General features: G+C 45.7%; 1 protein-coding gene across 1 annotated transcript in view; it reads right to left on the minus strand.

Annotated features, from left to right (window-relative positions):
* PLPP3 (phospholipid phosphatase 3) overlaps positions 1-21,959 on the minus strand; it is a 43,169-nt gene that overhangs the window by 13,004 nt on the left and 8,206 nt on the right. Inside the window, exons 2-3 of the mRNA XM_054285796.1 lie at positions 6,062-6,219; positions 625-908 (exon numbers count right to left, since the gene is read on the minus strand). Of these exons, the coding sequence (XP_054141771.1) occupies positions 625-908; positions 6,062-6,219 (442 nt within the window). The remainder of the gene's footprint in view (positions 1-624; positions 909-6,061; positions 6,220-21,959) is intronic.

Genomic DNA, 21,959 nt, shown 5'->3' on the forward strand with positions numbered 1-21,959 from the left:
TCAAGATTGGGCATCTGATGGATGTGGTAGAGCTCCAAGGGGAGGCACTGGCAGCCCTGCCTGTGTGGTGGAGCCTTTCCTGAGGAGAAGCTCTGCTGTCACACACGGGACAGCTCAGGCTGCTCACCATGAGCTCAGCTCTGGGGGTGAATTCCCACAGAGAGCAGCAGCTCAGGGAAACAATAGTGTAGGAGTAAAGAGAAAGGAAAAGAAATATTGTTCAGCTGAGTGCCACACTTCCCAAGGGAAACTGCTGCCCACTGGAAAATGGATTTATGGCCTTTGCAGAAAAAGCAGCATTTCAAAGAATCCTAGAATGGCTTGTGCTGCAAGGGACATCAAAGACCAGCTCGTTCCACCCCCCTGCTATGGGTAGGGACAGCTTCCACTAGACCAGGTTGTTTAGATCCCCATCTAAGATGACCTTCTAGGAATAGGGCATCCATCCACAGCTTCTCTGGGAAATCCACCCCGTGCCTTGCCACCCTCACAGGGAAGAATTTCATCCTAACATCCAAACTAACCCCACTCTCAGTTTCAGATTCACATCCTCTATTGCAGACAGAGAAACCCAAGCCACATTTAGTGTCAGCAACCCTTGGCTCTGCTGCCAGGGGCTCTCACCTGGCTTCCTGCACCCTGCTGTCACTTCCCCTGCAGGTGTAGTTCTGGATGTAAACTCCCTTGGCGCAGTTGATGGTGGAGAAATCCAAGTCACAAACCGCCAGGAAATGCGGCCGCAAGCGCCCGACGGACACTTTGGCAATGTCTGTGAAGGACTGGCTGATGGCACAGCCAAAAACAAAGCAGCCCACTTGCTTGTAGAGAGCTGCCACGTAGGGGTTCTGGATGAAGGAGCGGGATTTCTCCTTCAGGTAGTGGATGCGGTAGAGCTCTCCCGTTATAATCTGTGGGGGAAGCACAACAGAGAGGTCAGAGAGCAGGAAAAACGCTGGGCAAATGTCAATTCTTTAACTTCCTTTCTGCCTCTGTCAAGGTTGGGATTGAAGCCATTCATGTGGAAATGGTATTTGTATTGATTGATGGATTGAAGATCTATCTGGAGATGGTATTTTGTATTCTGGCTCAAATGTGCATTACTTCTTATCTATATTATTGTCTTACAAGTTGTGAGTTCTACAGCATTCTAAAAAATGGCTATCTTTCTCTACAAGATCTTTTAAGGCTAAACTACCCAATTAAGAAATGACACCTAGATTATTTTTATTTTTAATCCAAACAAATCCTTCATGTCCTGCAATATGGACTTTTCTGTCCAATTACAAAACACCACCCAAACCCTTGAAGAAGAAGGCAAAGACAAAGGACCAGCCACCACCCTAAAACCTCCATCTTTCCGCATACATATTGCTATATTCTAAAACCTTAAACTCTAAGTTTTCCACTCTGTGACATTACACACTCCTATTCAAACAACACACCCCAAATCCCAGTTCTATCATTCAATTTTAGAAGCCTTCTCCACAGCCTCAAATACAGTATTCTCTTGAGGGTCTGTGCCTTTCAGCACAGAAAGTTTAAAATTCTCAGCACCCAGGGCTCCAACAGGCAAAAGCAGGGCTGGGTGTGAATGCAGGGCTGAGACAGCTCTGGGATCTCAAACCAGGAATCTGCTTCTGGAGTGAGGAAGGAAAAGTCATGGCCCAGTATCTCTCCATCCTACCCCTTGTCCCTCCCAGTGCTCAGCATGTTGTTTATGGAAAAATCCAATAAACAAAACAAAAGAGTAAATTTTGGGTTAGCACACTGGCATATCTTTACTGAAGTGAAGTAACACCCCAGCACAGTGGGAAAAGAAAATTGACATAAACCAGATAAAGAATTAGCGCGTGTTGGGAAGGAGAGGCCAGACCCACTACCCTCTTATCAAACTGATTTTGGAGGAAAATAAACCTACATCCTGCTTATCTTCCTCTCTTAAAATCATTAACACAACAAGGAAAGAAACAGAAAGCCCCAAATTTTTCAGATTCTGGCCCAAAACTTGTTGCCAGCAGACCCAATTCACACCTCTCAAGGCCTCCAAAATGTCCAGCTATTTTGGGGCATTTCAAGGTGTCTTGAATGGCAGCAGATTATGTTTTTCTTGTGTCAGGGGTGCTGAGGTTTGGCAGTATTGCCATAAATCACTGTCAGTGACCAGAGGATCCAACTTCTCACACTCATGGCTCTTTAAAGGCAGGTTAATGAAAATCAGGCTGTGAAATGAAGTCCAAATGTCTCACCTCTCCCAAAGCGCCAAAGATTTAAATTGTTCTCCGTCACGCTACACACCTAAATTTTAGGCTCCAGATTTACAGCTTTAGGATTTCATTCATTACTCTAAATGTTTTTATACCTGAGTAATAAATCGAAGCAGAGGTTTTGTGGGGTTTGTTGGTTTTTTTTTTTTTTTGGATGCCCCCTTGTCCCTGCCTCTCTGCAGTCACGGGGACTGTGATATGTAAAATTAACTGTCAAGAAAAATGCCTTCATGTTAATCCCTTTCTGGAGCAGCCAGCAATATTCCTCCTGGCGTGGCAGCCTGCCAGCCATAAGCAGGAGACGAGGCTCCCCTGCCTACCTTTTTTAAAAGCTTGGCACAACCTTTGGAAACTAATAAACTGGAAAAGTATAGCAATTAGACTAAGAAGAGTTGAAGCTGTATCATTGTTTGAACTCACACGTACCGGGGCTTGGAAAAACAAAGGTTGACCTAAGGCAGCTGAAATTGCAGCTAAGCAGGCTTTATCAAAGAGAGATACAACTGTAATAACAGAAAATAAATGCCAAGCTAGAGCAGGCTCTGCTACCATGCACAGAAATTCTCTGACTGGCTGCACCACCGTTTGGGGTTTAAACGTCACAGCTGAGATTTCCTCTTGGAAATCTGGTTGTGACCAAGGCTTGTTTAGGGAGCTGCATCATTTTAATCCTCACAGTCTCCAAAGACCATGGTTTATCTCCATTTTGAACCCCATTCCAGCACAGGAAATCTGCTGGCGTGAGGCCTGCTGAGGGAGGCTGTCCTGGATGGACACAGAGGCTCCTGCACTCCCAAAAGCCTAAATTCACAAGAAGCATAGCTCTGAGGCTCAAAACTCATGGCTTTCACAGAGGGAAGACCAGACAAATTAAGGATGATATCTGACACTAGGAGATGTGGCATTACTGCAAACTCACAAACAGATCCACTCAAACCTGAGGCTCTTGGCCTGGGGAAAGGCATGTGACCATTTTAAACAGGGACCAACAAAAGTCGGGGGATTAATATTTCTCTCTCACCGTTGGTGGTCTAGGTAATTGCACACATGTAGCAGATTGTAAATTGGAGCCTTCACTCCCTCACTAAAATGCTGCTGGGTACCCAGGAACCCTCCCCAGCTAGTGAAAGCCATGGATCAACTTAATGAGTAGCTAAAAATTGGGTAAACTTGGTTTTTTTGGCAGTGCTGTCCCAGATAAAGCAGGACGGTGAAAAACTAATGCAGCACAGATGTGCACAGACTGGAAGGACATCCTGAAAAGAAAACAAGTTTTAAAGATATCAAGCTGCTTCTCATGCCTTGAACTCCTGGCGAGCCATCCACATGGGACATGTGCCATTCCCAGGTGATGGGCACAATTCCCTGGCACACATATTTTAAAAGGCTGGTCATTAGAGAGAAGCCAGTATCAAATTTTTCTGTCTGTGAATGCTTTTTGCAGACTTTCAGTTGTCAAGTCCATTTTATTGTTATTATAAGCTATCACCAGCAATCCAATTAGCCTGTAATTACTTTTAGAGCTTTTCTAGCCACTTGCTTTTGGCGTAACATTCTCTGTGCTAATCACATTGCAGCATATCACCTTGAATTGTAAAACAGCCAGCTAATCCAGGTGAGTCACTTAGATCACCTAGCAAATTAATTTAATTAGGAATTTTTCATAGCCCTTTAAGACCTATCACGTGTGGGGACATGGTACCGCAGCAGGGGTGCCCCTACAAAGCTCAGGAGTGTCACCTTCCCCTTCCCACCATCCAAGAGACCACCAACATCACATCAACCACCTTCTAGCCCCAAGAGCAGCCAGGAGAGAGGTGAGAGTGCACAGGCCAGGGGCACAAGCCTCTCCAGTGCCATCTGCATGGAAATTTGCCCGAAGTCAGTAAATACACAGATATTAAAACCAAATGCATGTCCTCTCCCATCCTGAAGGAAGCAAAGGTCTCTCCTCTGCCGTTTACTTAACAAACTCTCTGGGTGTCCTCAAGCCACTTAAAACATGACCTGGACCTTTTTACCCCATGCTAGACTGCCTGTGACGCCACGTGAAGCGAGGGTGTGGAATTTTGGCTGCTCCATCCCAAAAGCCAGCTCCCTGGAAGTGCTCATGACCACTGCCCTGCCTTCCAAAGGAGCGCACTCAGTGCTCTGTGGATTTGGAAGGAATTCCTATTATGCTACAGTAATTCTGGTATCTGGGTTACATCTGAAAAAGGAGGTCAGGCTGACTTGAATTTTCCATGCAGGCTGCCATAGCAAAGAAATCTGTTGCTTCAGTTCCTCGTTAGCCATTTGTGTCACTCAACAGCAAATAACTGAGCTTTTGAATTTACCTTATTAAGTTACATTTGTTGTGGGCACAGTGAAACCAGGGCAGAAACATCCAATTCTTTGGGGATTTTCATTCTCTTTTAATTGACCTGCTATTTCGTGGTAGAGAGTTGATGGATCACACAGGCAGCTGATTATGTTTCCAGTTTCTGTTCCAACTCCTGTATTTGCCACTGCCTCATTAGGGATCAGAAGCACACTCTGCATGGAGCTGGCGTGCCGATAGCTCCGGCAGTAATGCGAAAATGAGAGGCTTTTTCATTTCATTTTTATGGCTTTTCCACACTCAGGGGTCATTCACCTGCAGGGGGAAATTCTGCTGTGTTTATAGAATTGGGGGCCTGGCACCTTTTGGGCTTGTTTTGGGGAGGGAGGGGGCAGAGGGACAGGGCAATTTTGGGGACCTGCTTTGCTGCAGTGTGTGTATGTGGTCAGGGAATGATGGAGAGATGAGAAAATGATGGAGAGATGAGAAAATGATGGAGTTATTCACATCACACAAGGCTGAGGATGGAGTATTATCAAAGCAGGCACTGTGCCATCCTAAAATACCTATTGCCCATGAAAGGAAAGGTGAAAGGAGAACAAGTGCTTCTGACTTGTCCATCTCCGTCCCTCCCAGCTGAAGGAGCAAGAGGAAGGTGGCACTTCTGGGAAAGCACCTGAGCTGTTCTGGCAGCAGGTGAGAAGGAAAAAAATGTAGGTACTTTTCATAGGGGAATTTCATCTTAGCTGGAAGTGTTTAAGCAACAACCTGGAGACAGCTCTTGTCTTCTGCCCCAGACCAGGCACACATGGGCATCAGGAGGCTCAACTCATGGGCTGAGTTCAGCTTTTTGGCTGACAAATAAAGCTCTTGCCATGCAATCATTTCCTAGCACAGCTCTAGAAAAACTGGCAGAAGGAGAATGAAGAGGCATTGGGAAGGTGGGACATTAACTACATTTTAAAGTGAGGACCCTGGGAACATGCTCCCCATGGAAGGTTTTAATTGTCTTTTAAAAACAGCTGTAATATGCAATCTCTTAAAAACCTAACACTAACCTGTTAAATTTTCCAGGCACTAGTTAGCTGAAAAGATGTATCCTTTCTTTGTTTGTTAAACCTTATAAAATAGGCCAATACCACAAGTTATTTGAATAGTGACAAACCATGCCAAGTCCTTACTGACACTCGAGTGTTTTTGCCTCTACTCTGAACTCTCTACTGGAGGGTGGAAAAGTTCTTGTGAAGCTCACAGACTTGCCCAAACAGCTTTGGGCCTGTTTACAGGCTTCAAGAGTAATCTCATTCCTCTCATTACAAGCTTTCATTTGTAAATATTTGCAACTCCACGCTTACAAAAGTCAAACAATCCGCAGAGGAGATGTGCTCCGGTAGACACCCTGGCAGCATTAGCAGGACAAAGAGGTGCCAAAAAGCCCCTGCTGGGACAGAGGAGGAGGTTTGGAGGTGGGACTCACCGCGAGGATGGCGATGAGGATGCCTGCAGCACACAGCACCGCGTCGTTGATGGTTTCCACGTTCTTCTGCGGGTACCTGATGCTGTCGTCGTCGCAGTAGAAGCCCCTCTGGTAGGGCTGGATTGTGCTTGTCTCAATGATAAGGAAAGGCAACCCGGCTACAAAGAAAAGGAGACAACCAAACCCATCAGCAATACAGGCAAAACCAAGCAGTTCACAAAAAACCCCCCCAAGATTTAGCTAGAAAAACCCTTGCAATCCACGCATCACCGTTCCTGGTGCTTTTCTTTCCATATTGTTATCTTTCCAAAGGGAATAGCATTGGGATTTGTTTTTCCAAGCTGCTCTTGCAGGGAAAAAGCATCTCCTCTGTTATGGTTATCAGATGTCTGCGCAGCCTGGTTCCAGTTAAGCCCTGTGCTCTGCAAATATTAACTTACAGGAACAGACCCCTGGAGCAATCCCTCTGCAAAAGGCCATGAAAGCCAATCTGGCCCTTTCCTCCGGGGAGGGCGCGATGCTCCTCCGAGTGCGCCGGGCAGAGCAGCCCAGAGCTGTGCAAACAAACACAGGATCGAGTATCCACAGGGCTCCTCTCCTCCCTGGACAGCCATTCTCCATCCCCATCACTTCCCTGCCTTTGAAGCCTTCCTTGGCTCACTCCTCTTTGTATTTGCAGGGTGTATTGACAGTTTCCTGTTTGTACCTACTATTGCACCAACCATGTGCTTTGGGCAGCTGTGGGACACACATCCATGCAAGGACCGGAGCACTCACAAAAGCTGATGAACTCCCATCCGAGCCTGTTCACCTTCAATCACAACAAAGCCACGTGAACTCTGGGTTTTAAATACTATCTGGGAACCCTCTGTGCAGGATTCCTGTGTCTGGACAGCTTGGTTGGATCTTTGCACCAGGCAGGAAGCAGATCTGCTCAAGACCATGGGGTTAGGACACACATTATGGGGGGCACACCTGGAAATTGTGGCACGTCCATAACTCCACATTTTTTTAAGTTTTTCAGACAAACACAGCACTGCCTCAAACCTAGAGGGGCGTTTCCCAACCACAATGTCACGTTGCGCAGGGCACCCTCCTTCCCTTTGCCTCAGTTTCCCCATCCATGATGGCTGTCAAGCCCATCATCCAGAGGAGCACTACATCCCCACAAAACCAAGCCCCAAATTCCCTGAAACCCATGTTCAGAGTAAATCACAAGCCACAAGGCACAGGAAACCCTCGTCCCACTTGCAGAGCGAAACCCAGGTAAGGGGAAAAACAAATGCACAGTGGTTCCAGCTGTCCTTGGGCCAAGACAACAGGTCTCACACCCAGATCCTACAGAAGGCATTAGGGAATACCTGTCGACCACTAACTGGCTTAAGTATCTGTGGGTTTGTTTACACAGCTAGCAGTCAAAGACATCAGAGGGTTTTTCCTTCTAAAATGAATAAAAATAATAAATAAAAAATGAAGCGCTGTTGGGTCTGACCCAAAGCTGTCCACAGCACATTTGTAGTGAACATCACCTGCTAGATGTGATTAGCCAGGGCACCATGCACGTTGTTCAGAAGTGTCACCAAAATAATGTTCCCCGTGTTCTCCACATGAACCACTCTGGATTTCACTTTGCGCAATCCCCTTTGGCTGCTTTTCCTATATGTTAATGGGTTTGCCTAAACCAGGATTACTACAGGGTTTTGTTAGTCTTAAGGAAAAACTCCATTGCCTGTGAGCAGGGACAACACATACTGAAGTGAAATTTTCAGGTACTCCATAGTGATCTAGGCCACCACTCAGGGCCACTTTCAGATCCTCTCAAAAACTCTGGAAATGGGTTAATTTCAAGTTCTGGGCTCTGATCTGCTTGGCAAGGCGGGACAGTTTCCACCACATGTGTGAACCAGCGAGGAACAGCTCCAGAACTGCCTGCCCCGCTCAGATTTGGTAAATAAAACCGGACATCTCGTGTGAATCCAGCTGATCTTCATTCCACAATTTAACCATTTTGATGCCCAGCCAGCTTGGCCCCAGAAGCCTGCCTGTGATGCCAGCAATCCCTTTTTAATGGGTCACTTCAAAAATCCTTAAAAAATCCTTAGGTTTCCCGGTGAGGAATGGCAGGGAAGAGGCGCAAACGTCGCCGGGCGCGATCCGGCTGAACTCGGGGAGCAGACACACCACGGTTACGTGGCTCATTGTTACTCCTCCAGTTCCTCTTGCTAATGGCTTTCACATGACAGGTCTGTAAAACACATGTTCCCACAGACAATAAAATACATCTGAAAGCTAAAACCGGCCCTAAAAAAAAAATAAATTAAAAAAATAGAATTAAAAAAAAGAGAGAGACAATAGTGTTCCTATATATTCTGTGAACCCAGGAATAATAAAGATTTGTTTCTCCTTCATTCATTGAGCAGCTTGGGGTAGTATTTCCGTGTTTCAATTATATGTACACTTGCCACAGCTATAATAAGAGTGTAAGTGACCTATATGGGACACATTTTCATAAAGCACATAGGCATAGTTTGGAAAATCCAATGGGTTTGTTTTCTCTCCTACAAACTTGAGGTTTAGTGGGATATTGCCAATCAAGTCTTGATATTTTTCCAGCAAAACACTAACCTCAGATTCCCTTTTTTTTTTTTTCCTTCCCCTCCCCTTTTTTTAACATGAGAAACATAAACACACTCCCTATAACTGAGCGAATATTACTTAGAAGACATAACATGCCTTTGATTTTGAGAGCTGGGTGAGAGGCTGCTCTTTCACCCAAGGAATGGAAGACCCCAGCCCATGGCAAACAATAAACTGTGCTCAAGACAGCTCTTTTTCCACGAGGTTATTTCTTGGAGGATGGGCTGTCTGAGGGACTAAGTCACCACTCACATTTTTTTTGCCAAGGTGGTTCCAGCATGGAGAAACCTGTGGTGGTTCCAAAAGGCTGGCAGAGCATGGGCTCTGCAGAAAAAAACATTACACAGGGAAATCTGGAAGGAGACAGAAAATTAAACACAGGGAGAGATGCCTTTGGGATCCCTCAAACAAAACACCACAAGACATTATTCACACTAGGAGATCTGCCCGAGGCAAAAGGATCCAGAAGTGGGGCTTACAGCCCACACACCTTGGAAATGGAAAGCAAGCAGAGTAGGGCTGTACTGTGAGTATGGAACATCTGTCCTCATCACCTCTCCTGCCCCAGTCTGCCTCTCTGAGTCAGCATTTCAACAGGGAATTCAGAGTGTGCATCCCTGGCTGCAGGTCTATAGATTCAACAGCTGAACCCCATAAAGGTGTTGAGTCTTTGACCTCCACCACTTCCCATCCTTACACACGGTACCAAACTATTGAGGATACAAGAGGTTCACTTCAGGAAACAGTGACTTGCACTGAAGTGAATGACAGATGTACAGGGCAGGCAGAAAAATGACACTGATTTTGGGGATGCTCACTTTTCTCCAAAAATGGTACTGTCTGGTCATTCTGTCATGTGCAGACCAACTGCAAAATCTTTAGGAATACTGCAGAAAGTAGCCTCACAACCTCCTTAAAACCAGTATTTCCATGCTGAGAAATGGAAATACTGGTATTAAGGAGGATATGAGGCCATTATTTTCTATATGGACAACAGAAGCCTGTGGACCATGTCCTAAAGCATGGACACAACACTGGCACAACCAAAGGGAGCTGTGCAACCAGAGAAGGGCTGCTACCTCATGTCATGGGAAATTAAAAGTATAAAACAAAGGGATTTGCTTCTTCCAATGCAATAAAGGTAAACAGTGCTGAAATTACCTTCTGACCTGTAACATCCTTCACAAGGTGAAGAAAAGTTTCTTCTCCTTGTACAACAGGGATTTTCTGCTTTAACAACAGAACAAGGAAACCCCAAGCACAAGCTTTTATCCAGTTCTGCTGTAAGAGATCAAACATGGCTCCAAACCATAACAGAATTCCCTTGGGGACTGATCCTGCCCCATCCAAACAGGCTCAGCCCTGCTCCGAGTGGCACGGAGCAGGTGTGGACACTGAGGAATTGTGTGAGGCACTGCAGGATGCTGTGGGGCTGGACATTGAAAAATGATGTTGCTTTTGTTGGGAGGAAGTCCAAGTGACTTGGTGACCCCTAACTGCTGGTGTCCTGCGCTAAGGTATTTCAGAGCAGGGTTTAAATTTATTTGTCTTTCCATTTAATAAAGCCAATCGAGTTTGGAAGGCTAGCACCAAGGAAAAAATATTCCTTTCTTTGCTCAGCACCTTTATGAAGAGGCAGTTAATAGGCAATAATCCTGGGAAGGCTGGCAGCTTGAAAGCTAAAACCCCAGCACCAAGCCTAAACAAAACCCCCGTGTACTCTCTGACCAGCTTGAAATGTGCATAAAAATCAAAGGCAGGAGAAAAAAGGGCTCTGTGTTGGGTACAGCACTTTGAATCTCAGAGTCTTTGAAAAGTTAGCACTTGTGCAGATTTAATAGGAGGAAAAAAAAATTAAAAAGGGGATAAGCTTTCACTGGCCACTCATCAAAAAGTGGAAGGAGAGGAAGGCAAGAGGCATTTGGGCAGTAACCCACCCAGGCCACTCTCATCTTCCCAGCCCAGCCTTCACCTTTGCACCAAAATAAGAACCATCACCACCTTCTCCTTTTTAAATGTCTGGTTTTGACAGGGTTTAGGTTTATTTTCCCTGTTAAATCTTTGTTCTTTAACCCTGCAGGTCAGTGGGATGTTGCTGGCTATCTCAACAAAGCAATGGTAATTTATAACAAGTATTCCATGATGCTTTTGCCTGCCACTATCCAGACCCTGGGTGTTCTAAGGGTTTCACCAGATCAGACATCTACCTAAATAAGTGTAAAAGACCATTAATTAATTTGGCAGGGCTGAGTGGGGTATCTAATTCCTTACTCAAGTCACACTGTAAATATTTGGGTACCTACAAGAGACAGGCTCTCTATTTGAAGTACTTAGTGGCTGATCCTGGGTACATACAAACCTTATTTGGTTTACAATATTTGTACATATTTAAAAATGCATATTAACTAGATTAGGCTACGGTGGGCTTTTATTGGGGCTTTAAAAGTTGGCTTCCCAAAACTTTGAGAGAAGAACTGCGGCACTGCAAGGGCAGCCTTGGCAACTGCTGTGAGACTGAGCAACTCCTGGAGCCAACTTACACTGTACATGTATAAATCTATATATAAATACATAAATAAAAGTTAATAACCCAGTGAATCGAAGTATTTCCACATTTCTGCCATATCAGGCATGTGCTGTCAATCAAAACAGAAGCCAGCTCTGCACCAGCTCTGGGTGTATCTGAAGGAATGGGAGGAGTGTGGTCAGCTAAAAAATAATCTCAAGGGACCAGATCTACAGCCCAGTATCAGCCAAAATAAGGATCCTACTGCAGACTGGATCAAGCTATTAAATTCAGATTTTTAAAGGTCTTGAAAGCATCAGTGATGGGTCTCCATCCCAATGTTTTTTGACTGAATCTGGATATTTGAGGACCACATATTCACTAGGACAAGGAGACAACTGGGCTAACCATCAGCTCTGCTACTTTATTACCTGCACAGTTTTAATTGTTCTTCACCTTGATTCCAGCAGTCCAGCAGACTGATCTGTGCATCTGCCTGTATTTTGGAAACATGTCTAATATCTTTGTTTGCAAAACAGATTCCCATTCAGCTCGATTACAGTTCCACTACTCTCAGCTGACACATGAGGAGAGAAAATTCTCCACACAAACAAACCCTAGACTTTATGGTAAAACAGGTACCTGCTTTAGAGAACTGAAGAACCTATAAACAAGGATCAGTATATATTGCATTTCTCTAATTTGACCTGCTTGGAAAAGTTCTTGGGCACAATGGGTTACTTTCCAAAAAAAAAGGGGAAAAAAAAGGAAAAGAAATACAAATTTAAAGTCAATTTTCTACTTGCTGTAGGTTTGTTCATGTAACTCCCATGAATATCTGCCCCATCTATATTAATTTGTCTGGCATCCTTCCTATGAAGAGAGTGACATTTTTGTTGTGCATTTTTCAGCTGTTTTTATTTTTCAGCTAAATTGTAGGAACTTCAAGGCAAACCTCACCATTTTAGGTCCACCAGATGCTACAGATTACAAAAGACTTCCTAGTGGCATACACAGGTTCATTTTCACTTAGATAGTATTTTCTGGGTTCTTACTTTTTTGGGGTTTATTTCTTTGGTTTTTGTAAGATGGATAATCAGGAACACTAGGCAAAACATCTTCTCATGCCTGTTAGTGCAATAGCAAACAAGAAGAAAGCAAAAAATACTTATTTTCTATATGGACAACCCCATAACATTGATGACCCCAGGCTGCAGTGGTATTTGAGAAGTGCCTTTAAAAGGAACCAAAGGTGATGTCAAAAATGACAAGAGTCCCCACCTGCTGCCCAAATCCATCCTTAGAAATGTTCAAGGCCAGGTTGGACGGGACTTTGAGCAACCTGGTCTACTGGAAAGTGTCCCTGTCCATGAAAAAGACAAGCTTTAAGGTCCATTCCAACCCAAATCATTCCATGATTCCATGATACTCATCCTTTGTGGTTAATACCCCCCTTTGCAACCTGGAGCATATTTATTAACCCAGCCTTCCTGGGAGAATATCATTATAAAAAGGTCACACAGATACTTTAAGCCAAATGCCAAACTATCCTCTTGCACTGCAAATTCCTCTGGATTTGAAACCAAGAGTAGAAATACTTCCTCATGTGGCTGGAGCACAACGTGCCAGCCTCGCGCTCCAAGAGCTCCAGATCAACAGGAATGCTGCCACTGGTTTTTTCTGGGAGAAAAAGTGCTTTTAGTGAGTAGCTGTCACCTATTTTCAAAGATAAGGACCACATACAGAGGAAGAAAACCAAGGGAATTCTACAAAGAGTGTTAAGCTGTTCTTCATGGGAGTTTGGCGTGAGCTGATGCATTAAAAAACCTTTATATTAAAGTGCACATTTATTTTCAATAACCTCAGAACTCATTAATAAGAACAAAAGGTCCTATCCAAGCCACAATATGTAGCTCCTTAAAAAATTCTGCATTTGTGGGATAAAACAGATTTAAACCAGACTGGCTAACCAGCAAATTTGGACTGGGTGAATATAAAAGACATTACCAACAGAAATCCAGAGCCAGCTGAACATGATGGAAAGAGCAAATTTGGAGAGGGTGAATATAAAAGACATAACCAAGAGGAATCCAGAGCCAGCTCCAGCCAAACTTGATGGAAACAAAGCCATTATTTCCCATTGTCTACAGCAAGGGATAAAATGCAACACCCATGAAAATCCCCAAGTGTCAACACCTTTTGAGGCACCTCTGCACATCCATGCGCTTTGGAAGTCTCACAGATATGACAAACCTGACCTAGGATGACCCAGCTTGAAGAGAGGGGAAAAAAATTTAAAAAAATAAAGACGTGCCTGTGAACTCTGCAATGGTGAAGGCCAACAGCTTGTGTGAAAAACACACTGTGGCGACTGTGATGTTTCCAATTACAAATGGAGTGAGCAGGACTTGCTCTGCTGGTCAGCAGGGTTTGGAACGAGCCTCTCACACCACTGCCCTGGGCTCTGCCTTCGAGGAAGGGCTCAGGCCACTGCCCAGCCCCAGCAACACTCCATACCCTCTTTCTTTTGGTGGGAATCTAAGGGATTTCTGCTAAACCAGAGGCTGAGCAAAGCAGTTGCTCCCCTTTGTCCCTGTCACTCCACTGGCTGGGTGAACACTAATATTTCCCCATGTAATCCCAACTCTGTTCTGCTCATATAGAATCACAGAATGATAGAAAAGACTGGATTTGAAGGAACCTTAGAAATCACCTAGCTGCAACTCATGCACAGGGATGTCACCCATAGATCAGGTTGCTCAGGGCCTCATCCATCCAATTCATCGCCCTCTACTCAAAAGGAAAATTCTGTGAGATGTAGGTGCTGTTTTAATCCATAAAATAGCAAGCAAAAATTCCTTGTCTTAGCTTCTTGCCCCCAAACCCCCCAACACAGAAACCCTGGCTCCCCCTCTTGCACAGACACCCCAAACCATAACAAGAACAGGTAGAAATATAAAACTAAAGCCAATGTAATGCAGCCAACAAAAGTGTATTATTTTTAACTCAGTAAAGACACAAACCATATGAAGCAAAAATAAAGCCAGTTAACTTAGTCAGCATTAGGTCTCTTAAACAAAAATTCATCAAACTTCATCACTGAACTTCCTAAACATGTTCCTGAGCACCACGGCCAGGCAGTGCCACTGTAATTAAGCACATTTTTGGGAGCAACTGCCCCTGTGCACGAGGCAGCAGAGCCCCTGGCCATAGCCCTGAGCCTACCACCAGTAGCTTTTTGACCCAGTTCTGTCAATGTACCTATTGTAAATGCAAAATCCTTCTTCGGATTTGAAGCAGCAGCCACCTGCACAAATAAGGCCGGGTTATAACTCTGTAACCCAATACAAGCACTGGAAGCTTAAAAAGTTTGTATTCCAAAAAGCACTCCTGACCTCTTCCTTAAAAGTTCACTAATCACTTTTAATTCATAATTTATTTCCTCTTAATATACTTGCTTTATGTAATGCTCCCCTTTCTCCCCCACCCCTTCCTCTCCTCCTTTCTTTTTTCTGGAAGTTCCCCAGGAGAAAATGGTATTACACAACTGCCTTGATTAACTGGAAATGAAGCTTTTCCCCCTCGGTAGTCGCGATTTGGTAGAGTTTCCAGGACATAAAGCACGGCCCAGAGTGCTGAAAGGCAGAGAGACGTGGGTGGAAGTGATCCAAAGGCCCTGAAAGTGATGGGGGTTGATCTTGGTGGTCCCCAGAGCAGAGCTCTGAAAGGTTTCGCCTATTTATCAATGGGTTGAAAAAGTGTAATATTACCATTCTTCTTGTTCCTCTCTGTATTTTGACTGCACAGAGTGGCATCCTAATGTGTAGCAACACATGATGTATTTGAGACTGTGCTGGTAATGTTAAAAAAATAAAAAAAATCCATGCTCCTAATTAAAACAGCTTTGTACTACAGGGAAAGGAGACTTTGCAGGGGAAGGAGGAGGAATGATAACTGCTGCCTTGGCCATGCTGACACCTCCCTGCCCACAGAAGTTTTGATGGAAAGCAGCTGGGGGTGGGGTATTTTGGAGGCAAGACATCACCTGTAATGACAGAGGTGTCCAACCCACCCGTTACTGCCCATCTGCCTCTGTGAATTATTTGTGCCCCTGAAAGCCAAACAAAATTTTTTGGAACAGCATGGCTCCGTGCTGCACACCATCTCAGACTTCTGGGTGCTTTTATCCCTCTAAGAAACTGAAAATTCTGCAAATCCAGTGTAACACTGAAAACTTCACCACTGTGTTCTGCAAACACAGGGCCAGGCAGGGCGGGCACAGCCACCTTGTCACCCCAGCCCCTTTCCCATGCACCTGCCCATAAAAGCTGAATTTTGCAGCCAGGTGACATCCCATAACCCTGTTTCTTTAAGGGACAGGATGAACTGGGCCACATCTGAATGGCACAGGCAAGAGCCAAGGCTCTATTCACACTGACTGGAGGGACACAACATGTACCATGCCTTTTAAAACCAAAAATGGACAATTCCAAATTTCCATTTCCAGCTTCCTGCAACAATGCTGTGCCCTGCTGTCAAGGAACGTGTGAATAAATTGAGGAAAGAAGGTTAAAGAAGCCCAAGGGAATAGGAGTCCCTTTTTCTTTATTGCAGTTAATTTTGACAAAGGCTCTTCTGTTTCCTCTCCTCCCCCCTTTTTTTTTTTTATTTGGAAGGGCTTCGTGCCAAGCTGCATTATTCCTCTTCACCATGGTACTGCCATGAGACCCGCCTGGTATGTTTGCCTGAAAAATCTCAGGTTTTCATGGAAATTGTTTTTATCTCAACAACTACTCCCTTTGTCACCTCAGACATGAAAAGAGGAGGAGAAGGGCTCAGGCTCAAATCCCATCCCAGCAACAAAACATCCATGAAAAAGCACCACGACCTTCCAAACCCTGCCCTCCCAACAGCACAGAAACCCTCCAAAAACCCTTTTACCACCTCACTCAGAACACCAGAGCAACTGCAAACCCATGAGAGATGCTGTGCACAGCCTCAGTTCTAAACAACAGGGCTTGGGAACAAAAAGCATCCCATCAGTGGGATTGTTTTGAAGTATTTTTTAAGTGGAAATAGTTTCTTTTCTTGCAGCCCATCGTGGCAACCAGAGCCCTCTGGCTCCTGTCAGCAAGGCAGGAGCTCCTCAGGGGTGTCCTCTATTTCCAGCCTATTTACTGCTCTGCTGAGAAAGGAGCCTATAGATGCTCCAGTTCTCAGATTTGGGACTTTGGAGGGACTGGGTTATTCAACAAACCAACCCTTTCTAAACACTGTCAAAGGAGTGATTTGATGCCTTTCAGTGCTTACCATACAAAACGCTGAAAGACCGGCGGGCTTCAAAAGCCGCAGGAGCGGAGCTGGAGTTTGGCAGGAGTTCATTAGCTGCCTGTGTCCTTCTGTGTGTGGCTTGTAATTACATGCAGACCCAGTGCCAAATCCTCATCTACTGAGGGGCACCAATTAACGTGCTGCTGGATGATTCACAGGTAGCTAATGTCGAGATTTATACACCCGGCGTGCCAAATAGCCCATGCTTTTTTATTATTAATCTTATTATTATTATTATTACTTGAAGCTGGCCTTTTCTTCCCCTCTTTCCAAGTTATCACATAAAAACAAGGTTTTGGCAGTAAAATTGGGATTGTCCAGCCTGTTCCCAGGGCCACACACTGGTGGGCCTGATCCTGCTGACACTGTGTACCACATCTGCAGGGAAATGCACATCTCTTGGAGCATAGGCCAAGAGCTTGCAAGTTAAATCACCTATTGTGTTTTCCCTTTGTAAAAAGCAGAGGTTTTCTGCTCCAAGGAGAAAAACTATAAAATTGAGGCACCATTTGCACTCTATACTTGGCTTTCCTGCTGCTTGAACCCTCTTACTTCTACAGGTAGCAAAACAATAACAGCAGAAGCTTCAAGAGCAGCTGGGGGAGCTGAGGAAGCTGGTAACTAAAAGTGATAATTTACTTTTTGAAGGAAAAATTTACGCAAAACTGCATCTCCTGTAGGAAAACATAACAGTCGTTAGTTTCTCTGACAAAAGATTAAAAAAAAAACCCACAACAAAAAAGAGCCTTTCTTCTCTTGCTTGAAATCTGCATCCCTTTGCCTCTCTTACTGGAGATCTGCATCCCTTTGCAGCCAGCTGGCTCCCCATGCAGCCCTTGGCAATTAAAACCTTGGGAAGTCAAACACAACAGCATGGAAGTGAGCCTTTTGTTTTCCTGTTTTGTCATTCCTGTCTTGTGTTTGATCCCAAGATTTCTCAGGCTAGAGGGAAACCGTGGGTCCAGTGGAGCATCTTGGCACTGGCTGGGCACAGGTCTCCGAGCTCACTGGCTTGCCACTGCTGATGGTTTTCCCATGGGGAGAATGGAGACCCAGGCCTCATCTCCTTCTGCTTGACTTTCTCTTTTCCAAAACACACTGCTCCTCAGCCCTGAGGGATAACAATTCCAGGAGGGCTGCAAGTACAAGCCAACCCTTGCACCGCTTTATCGTTCTCCAATAAACCTTTCACTGCATTTGACACAATACAGGTCTTGTCCAGCCATGAAAGCTTTCCTGCTTATCAGGAGAATTTTTAATCAACCAGCAGGGAAAACACAGCCTGACATTTTATTGCTTCCTTGTGCTTTGCTTTTAGATGTTTCGGTTTCTTCTCTTGCTAATCTCTTTAGCCAGGGATCAGTGAAAAGCCTCAAGTTTTCCATGCCCAGCAGCTTCCCCTGGATCATTTGGAGTCAGGGCAGGCAGAGGAGTTTGGGGACAGTGGGGGGTTTATGGTGGGATGGAGAAGAAGGCACCAAGCTCTCGATTCACTGCAGGTTCTGGAACAGGGTTTTGTCCTGGCCACAATTACAAAACAACAAACAACGTCTGTGGGGAAGGGTCATAAGAAGTTCAGCTTTCCTCTATTAAAACCATCTGGTGCCTATAAAAAACCCCAACTGGTTGGTTGGGATGGTTGGTAGCACCTCCTCCCCGCTCGGCTCTTCCTGGCACCTCACGGGGACACGGTGGCACCAGAGGTGTCACAGTGAGGGACAGGGCTGCCATGGGAACGGGGAGCCTGGCAGACACCCCCTCCACTTTGCATCTCTCCTGCTGCAAAGAAGGTGCCCCAGCATCCACCTCATTTCACTTCTTATCTGAGCCAGAACTCCTTTACGAGGTGCCTGTCCCCTCAGGAACGCCAGCTCCTGCCAGAGTGCCCTCAGCGAGCCCCTGAGAGGGCTGAGCTTTCTGAGCAAAATAAAACATCCCTGTGAGGCCTGCGTGGGACCCTGCAAAGGGTTTCTCCAGGTCACAGTCACCAACGGGTCCCCCTCCAGCATCAACAGCAAGAGGCACCGCCAAACCTGCAGGGGATGGGAACCTTTATTAAAAAACAACAACAACAACAAAAGAACCTAAACCTCTCCTTTGTTTCCAACAGAAATAAAAGAAAGGGGGGTGAAGAGAAAAAAAAAAAAAAAAGGAAAAGAAAGGAGAGGAGAGCTTAGAGCCAGTTCCCCAGCCTGTAACACAAAACCAGGCTGTGCTGGGAAACCTTACACTACGCAGCATCCAGCTCATGTACTCCTGCTCCGCTCGCCGCCTCCCGGATGCTTCCCCAAGCCCAAACTGCCCTTGAGAGAAGCCAAGCCTCAGCCTCTGCTGAAAAGCCTCTTTGTTTGGATTCCCTTTCCAAATCAGCGTATCCTGAGATTGAACTCCCTTCCACCCCTCTGTAGGGTTTTTGAACGCTGGGATGCCTTTGGCAGCAGGCGGCTCTGCCAGCAGGTTTGCGGTAACAGCGCTCGGCCCGCCCAGCCCGGCACCCTCAGCACCAGGAACTCTCTCCACAGTGAAGGAGAGAAAGGCAGGCAACGAGAAAGTGCTGCAGAATTACTTCAAAAGATCCTTTAATCATGGATTGTGAACAGAGGAGCTGAGTTCTCCTTAATTAAACAATAGCTTTAATCAGCCTTCAATAGCTGGTGTTACTCAGAGGGCGGTGAGGCCCTGGCACAGGGTGCCCAGGGGAGATGTGGCTGCTCCATCCCTGGAAGTGTTCAAGGCCAGGCTGGAAAGGGCTTGGAGCAACCTGGGATAGTGGGAGGTGACCCTGCCCATGGCAGGGGGTTGGAACAAGAGAATTTACTTTTTGAAGGAGAGTTTTTAGTTTTGAGTTTTGAGTTTTAAGGTCCCTTCCCACCCAAACCATTCCATTGTGTGACACTGAGGCACAACAGTGAGCTGACCACTTTGCCTTTCTTAAACTGGCATTACTGAAAGGAAACCAGACAAGGCATCAAAGAAACTGAGGCATGAGATCTAGGCCATGCATACATCACCAAGAAGGTCTGACTTCAAGTACTGCTGTGAGCTTTCCATACAACCCCAAGGCCATCACTCACTGAGGCCTTCAAGACAGACCTTACGTTCATCACTCACTGTACACAGGAATAAAATACTCACCGTACACAGAAATAAAATGCATTTTCTTGTACTGCAGGCTCAGGACACAACTCTGCTACATCCATACAGACAGGCAATAGGGGGTGTCCTATGTCCCTTGGGACTGGCAAACTCCTAAAATCCCACATTCCCACCAAAGGCAGGGATATGGTGCTCCCGGGGCAGGATCTCTGCTCCTGCACTGACCCAGCTGAGACCCACAAACAGCACCAAGGTGGGAATTTCACCCCTCAGAGAAAACACAGCGGACCTTGCAGCAAGGGAGTGTTAATGAGACTATCAGCCTGACACCTCACCCTGACACTAAAGGGAAAAACCTCTCCTCCAAAACCAGCCCAGGACTTAAAGCACAGGGAAAGAAGATGTTTTTCACTTGCAGGCAGCTTTACTTTACCTCAGTGTTATATCTTTCCCTGTGAAAGCAAAACCCTGAGATTTAAGAAGGTGGATTTTCAGGCTGTGGACCCAATACCCACTTGTGGCAGAAAACTTCAGCAAGAGCAAAAGCAAAGTACCTGTTGTTATATCCACAATCCTGGTGTGTCCCAAACACTATCCCACTTGTCTGGCAATTTCAAACATGCTGCATGCCTAGATTCTGCAGTGGCTCTGAGAGTTTTACACACTGGAAAACTTCTTTGTGGCCATGGTGATTTATCAAAACAGGCTTTCTCCAAAATGCTATCCAGCTTTTCCAAGGGTTTTACATTTGACAAAGATTCGTACCAACTCAGTCAGAAAAAAGAAATGCCACAAAACTTCTCCTTTAAGGAAAAAAAAAACCAAACCACCCAACCCTCACAGCTCAATGCTTTAGAAATGCTTCCACATGCTAATCAGCCTCCTATTCAGTCCCAGACTGAATAGGACTCCAACAATGACAAAGAAATACGCTGAACCTATCCCACATTTCATCCCCTTCACTCAAAATGTTGCTGTTACCTTGGTTTTCAGCCGCTTTGTGGGAGCTGCAGCAGAATGACAGCTGCATGCTAAAGCTGCAGGGATGGTCAAGAAACCAGGAGGGCTGGATGAAAAAATATCTGGCCCAGATTATGTGGGAAAAAAAAGGGATTATTTAGGGGGATAATAACTGACGGTGTAAATTTTTATAAATATAAAATTGTCTTGTTCTTTTAATAAGAAAAAAAAAAAAAGACACAAAAGCCCCTGAGCCCTCTATGAAAAGCACAGCCTCTTGTGGTCAGGCAGCAAAGGGAACTTTCTCTCAGCCTGGCAAGTGTGAGTAGGATAAAAGCCCCTCCAAGCCCTTCCCTTGGAGAATCATCCATTTTTGTAATGTATTTTCAACTGGCAGATGCTTTAGTGCAGCTCTTCCTCCACATCCTTAACCTGAAAAGCTCTTATTCTGGGAAAGGACAAGCCAGCTCCTGCTGCAGTGGGTGAATCCAAGGCTGTTTCCCTTTCCTGCAGAGCATGGAAGCACCAGAACAGAGGCACCTGGGTAAGTTTTCACAGGAATTCAGGTGGGAAGCCCCAGGACAGGTGCACACATGTCCTAGGGACACACTTCAGCCCCAGCCCTGGCAGTCACAGACTCCACAGTCACCAAGGATCTGATTTCAAGATGCTTTGGAAGGCCTGGCAGAAGCACTGAAGTACTGAAGTCTGCAGCTCCAACAGGGAGCTCAGGAAGGAATCAGAGGTGCCTGAGCAGCTCTGCAAGCCCCACTGGGCACCTCTGTACTGGAAACACTGCCTTCAAAGTGTGCCCTCACCGGGCTCCAGCGCCTGCCCACGCACCGGGGTGATGCTGCTCCTTCTGCTCCCCAGATTAGAAACTCCCAGAGGCACAAACCTCCCGTGACGTGCCCGGGCAGGACCAAGGGCAGCACAGCCTGGCACAGGGATCCTCGGCCCAGCACTTGAATTCAGGGAGAAGCAGCTCCCCAAAAAGCAAGGGCCATCTGATCAGTGATCAAAGAGCTACTCCAGAAACCTGCTAACACCAAACTGATTCACAGCTATCGACTTCAAAGGAGTTCTGCTGCCTGCCATCAGCTCGCCAGCCATCCAAAATTACTCCCTGAGCATCACTCAGAACACAAATGCACCCAGTGGTTACTGACCAGACCTGCTTATCAGCATTTCACCACGCTGTGTGCGACTTTCCCTTTGGAAAATAGCACTTTAAAGGGTGATGGGCCTTGCAGGAAAGCCTCGGAAGCCCTCAAAATGCTTGGGATGTGGGACTGGTTGCCACGGCTGCTGTGCTGCTACAAAGACCAGAGCAAAGATCTCTCTGTCAGCTGGCTGGGAATGATAACC

Source organism: Melozone crissalis, unplaced genomic scaffold, assembly GCF_028551555.1.
Source record: "Melozone crissalis strain CALT ecotype California unplaced genomic scaffold, PUWL_Pcris_2 ptg000045l_1, whole genome shotgun sequence".
NCBI classification, from domain to species: Eukaryota; Metazoa; Chordata; class Aves; order Passeriformes; family Passerellidae; genus Melozone; species Melozone crissalis.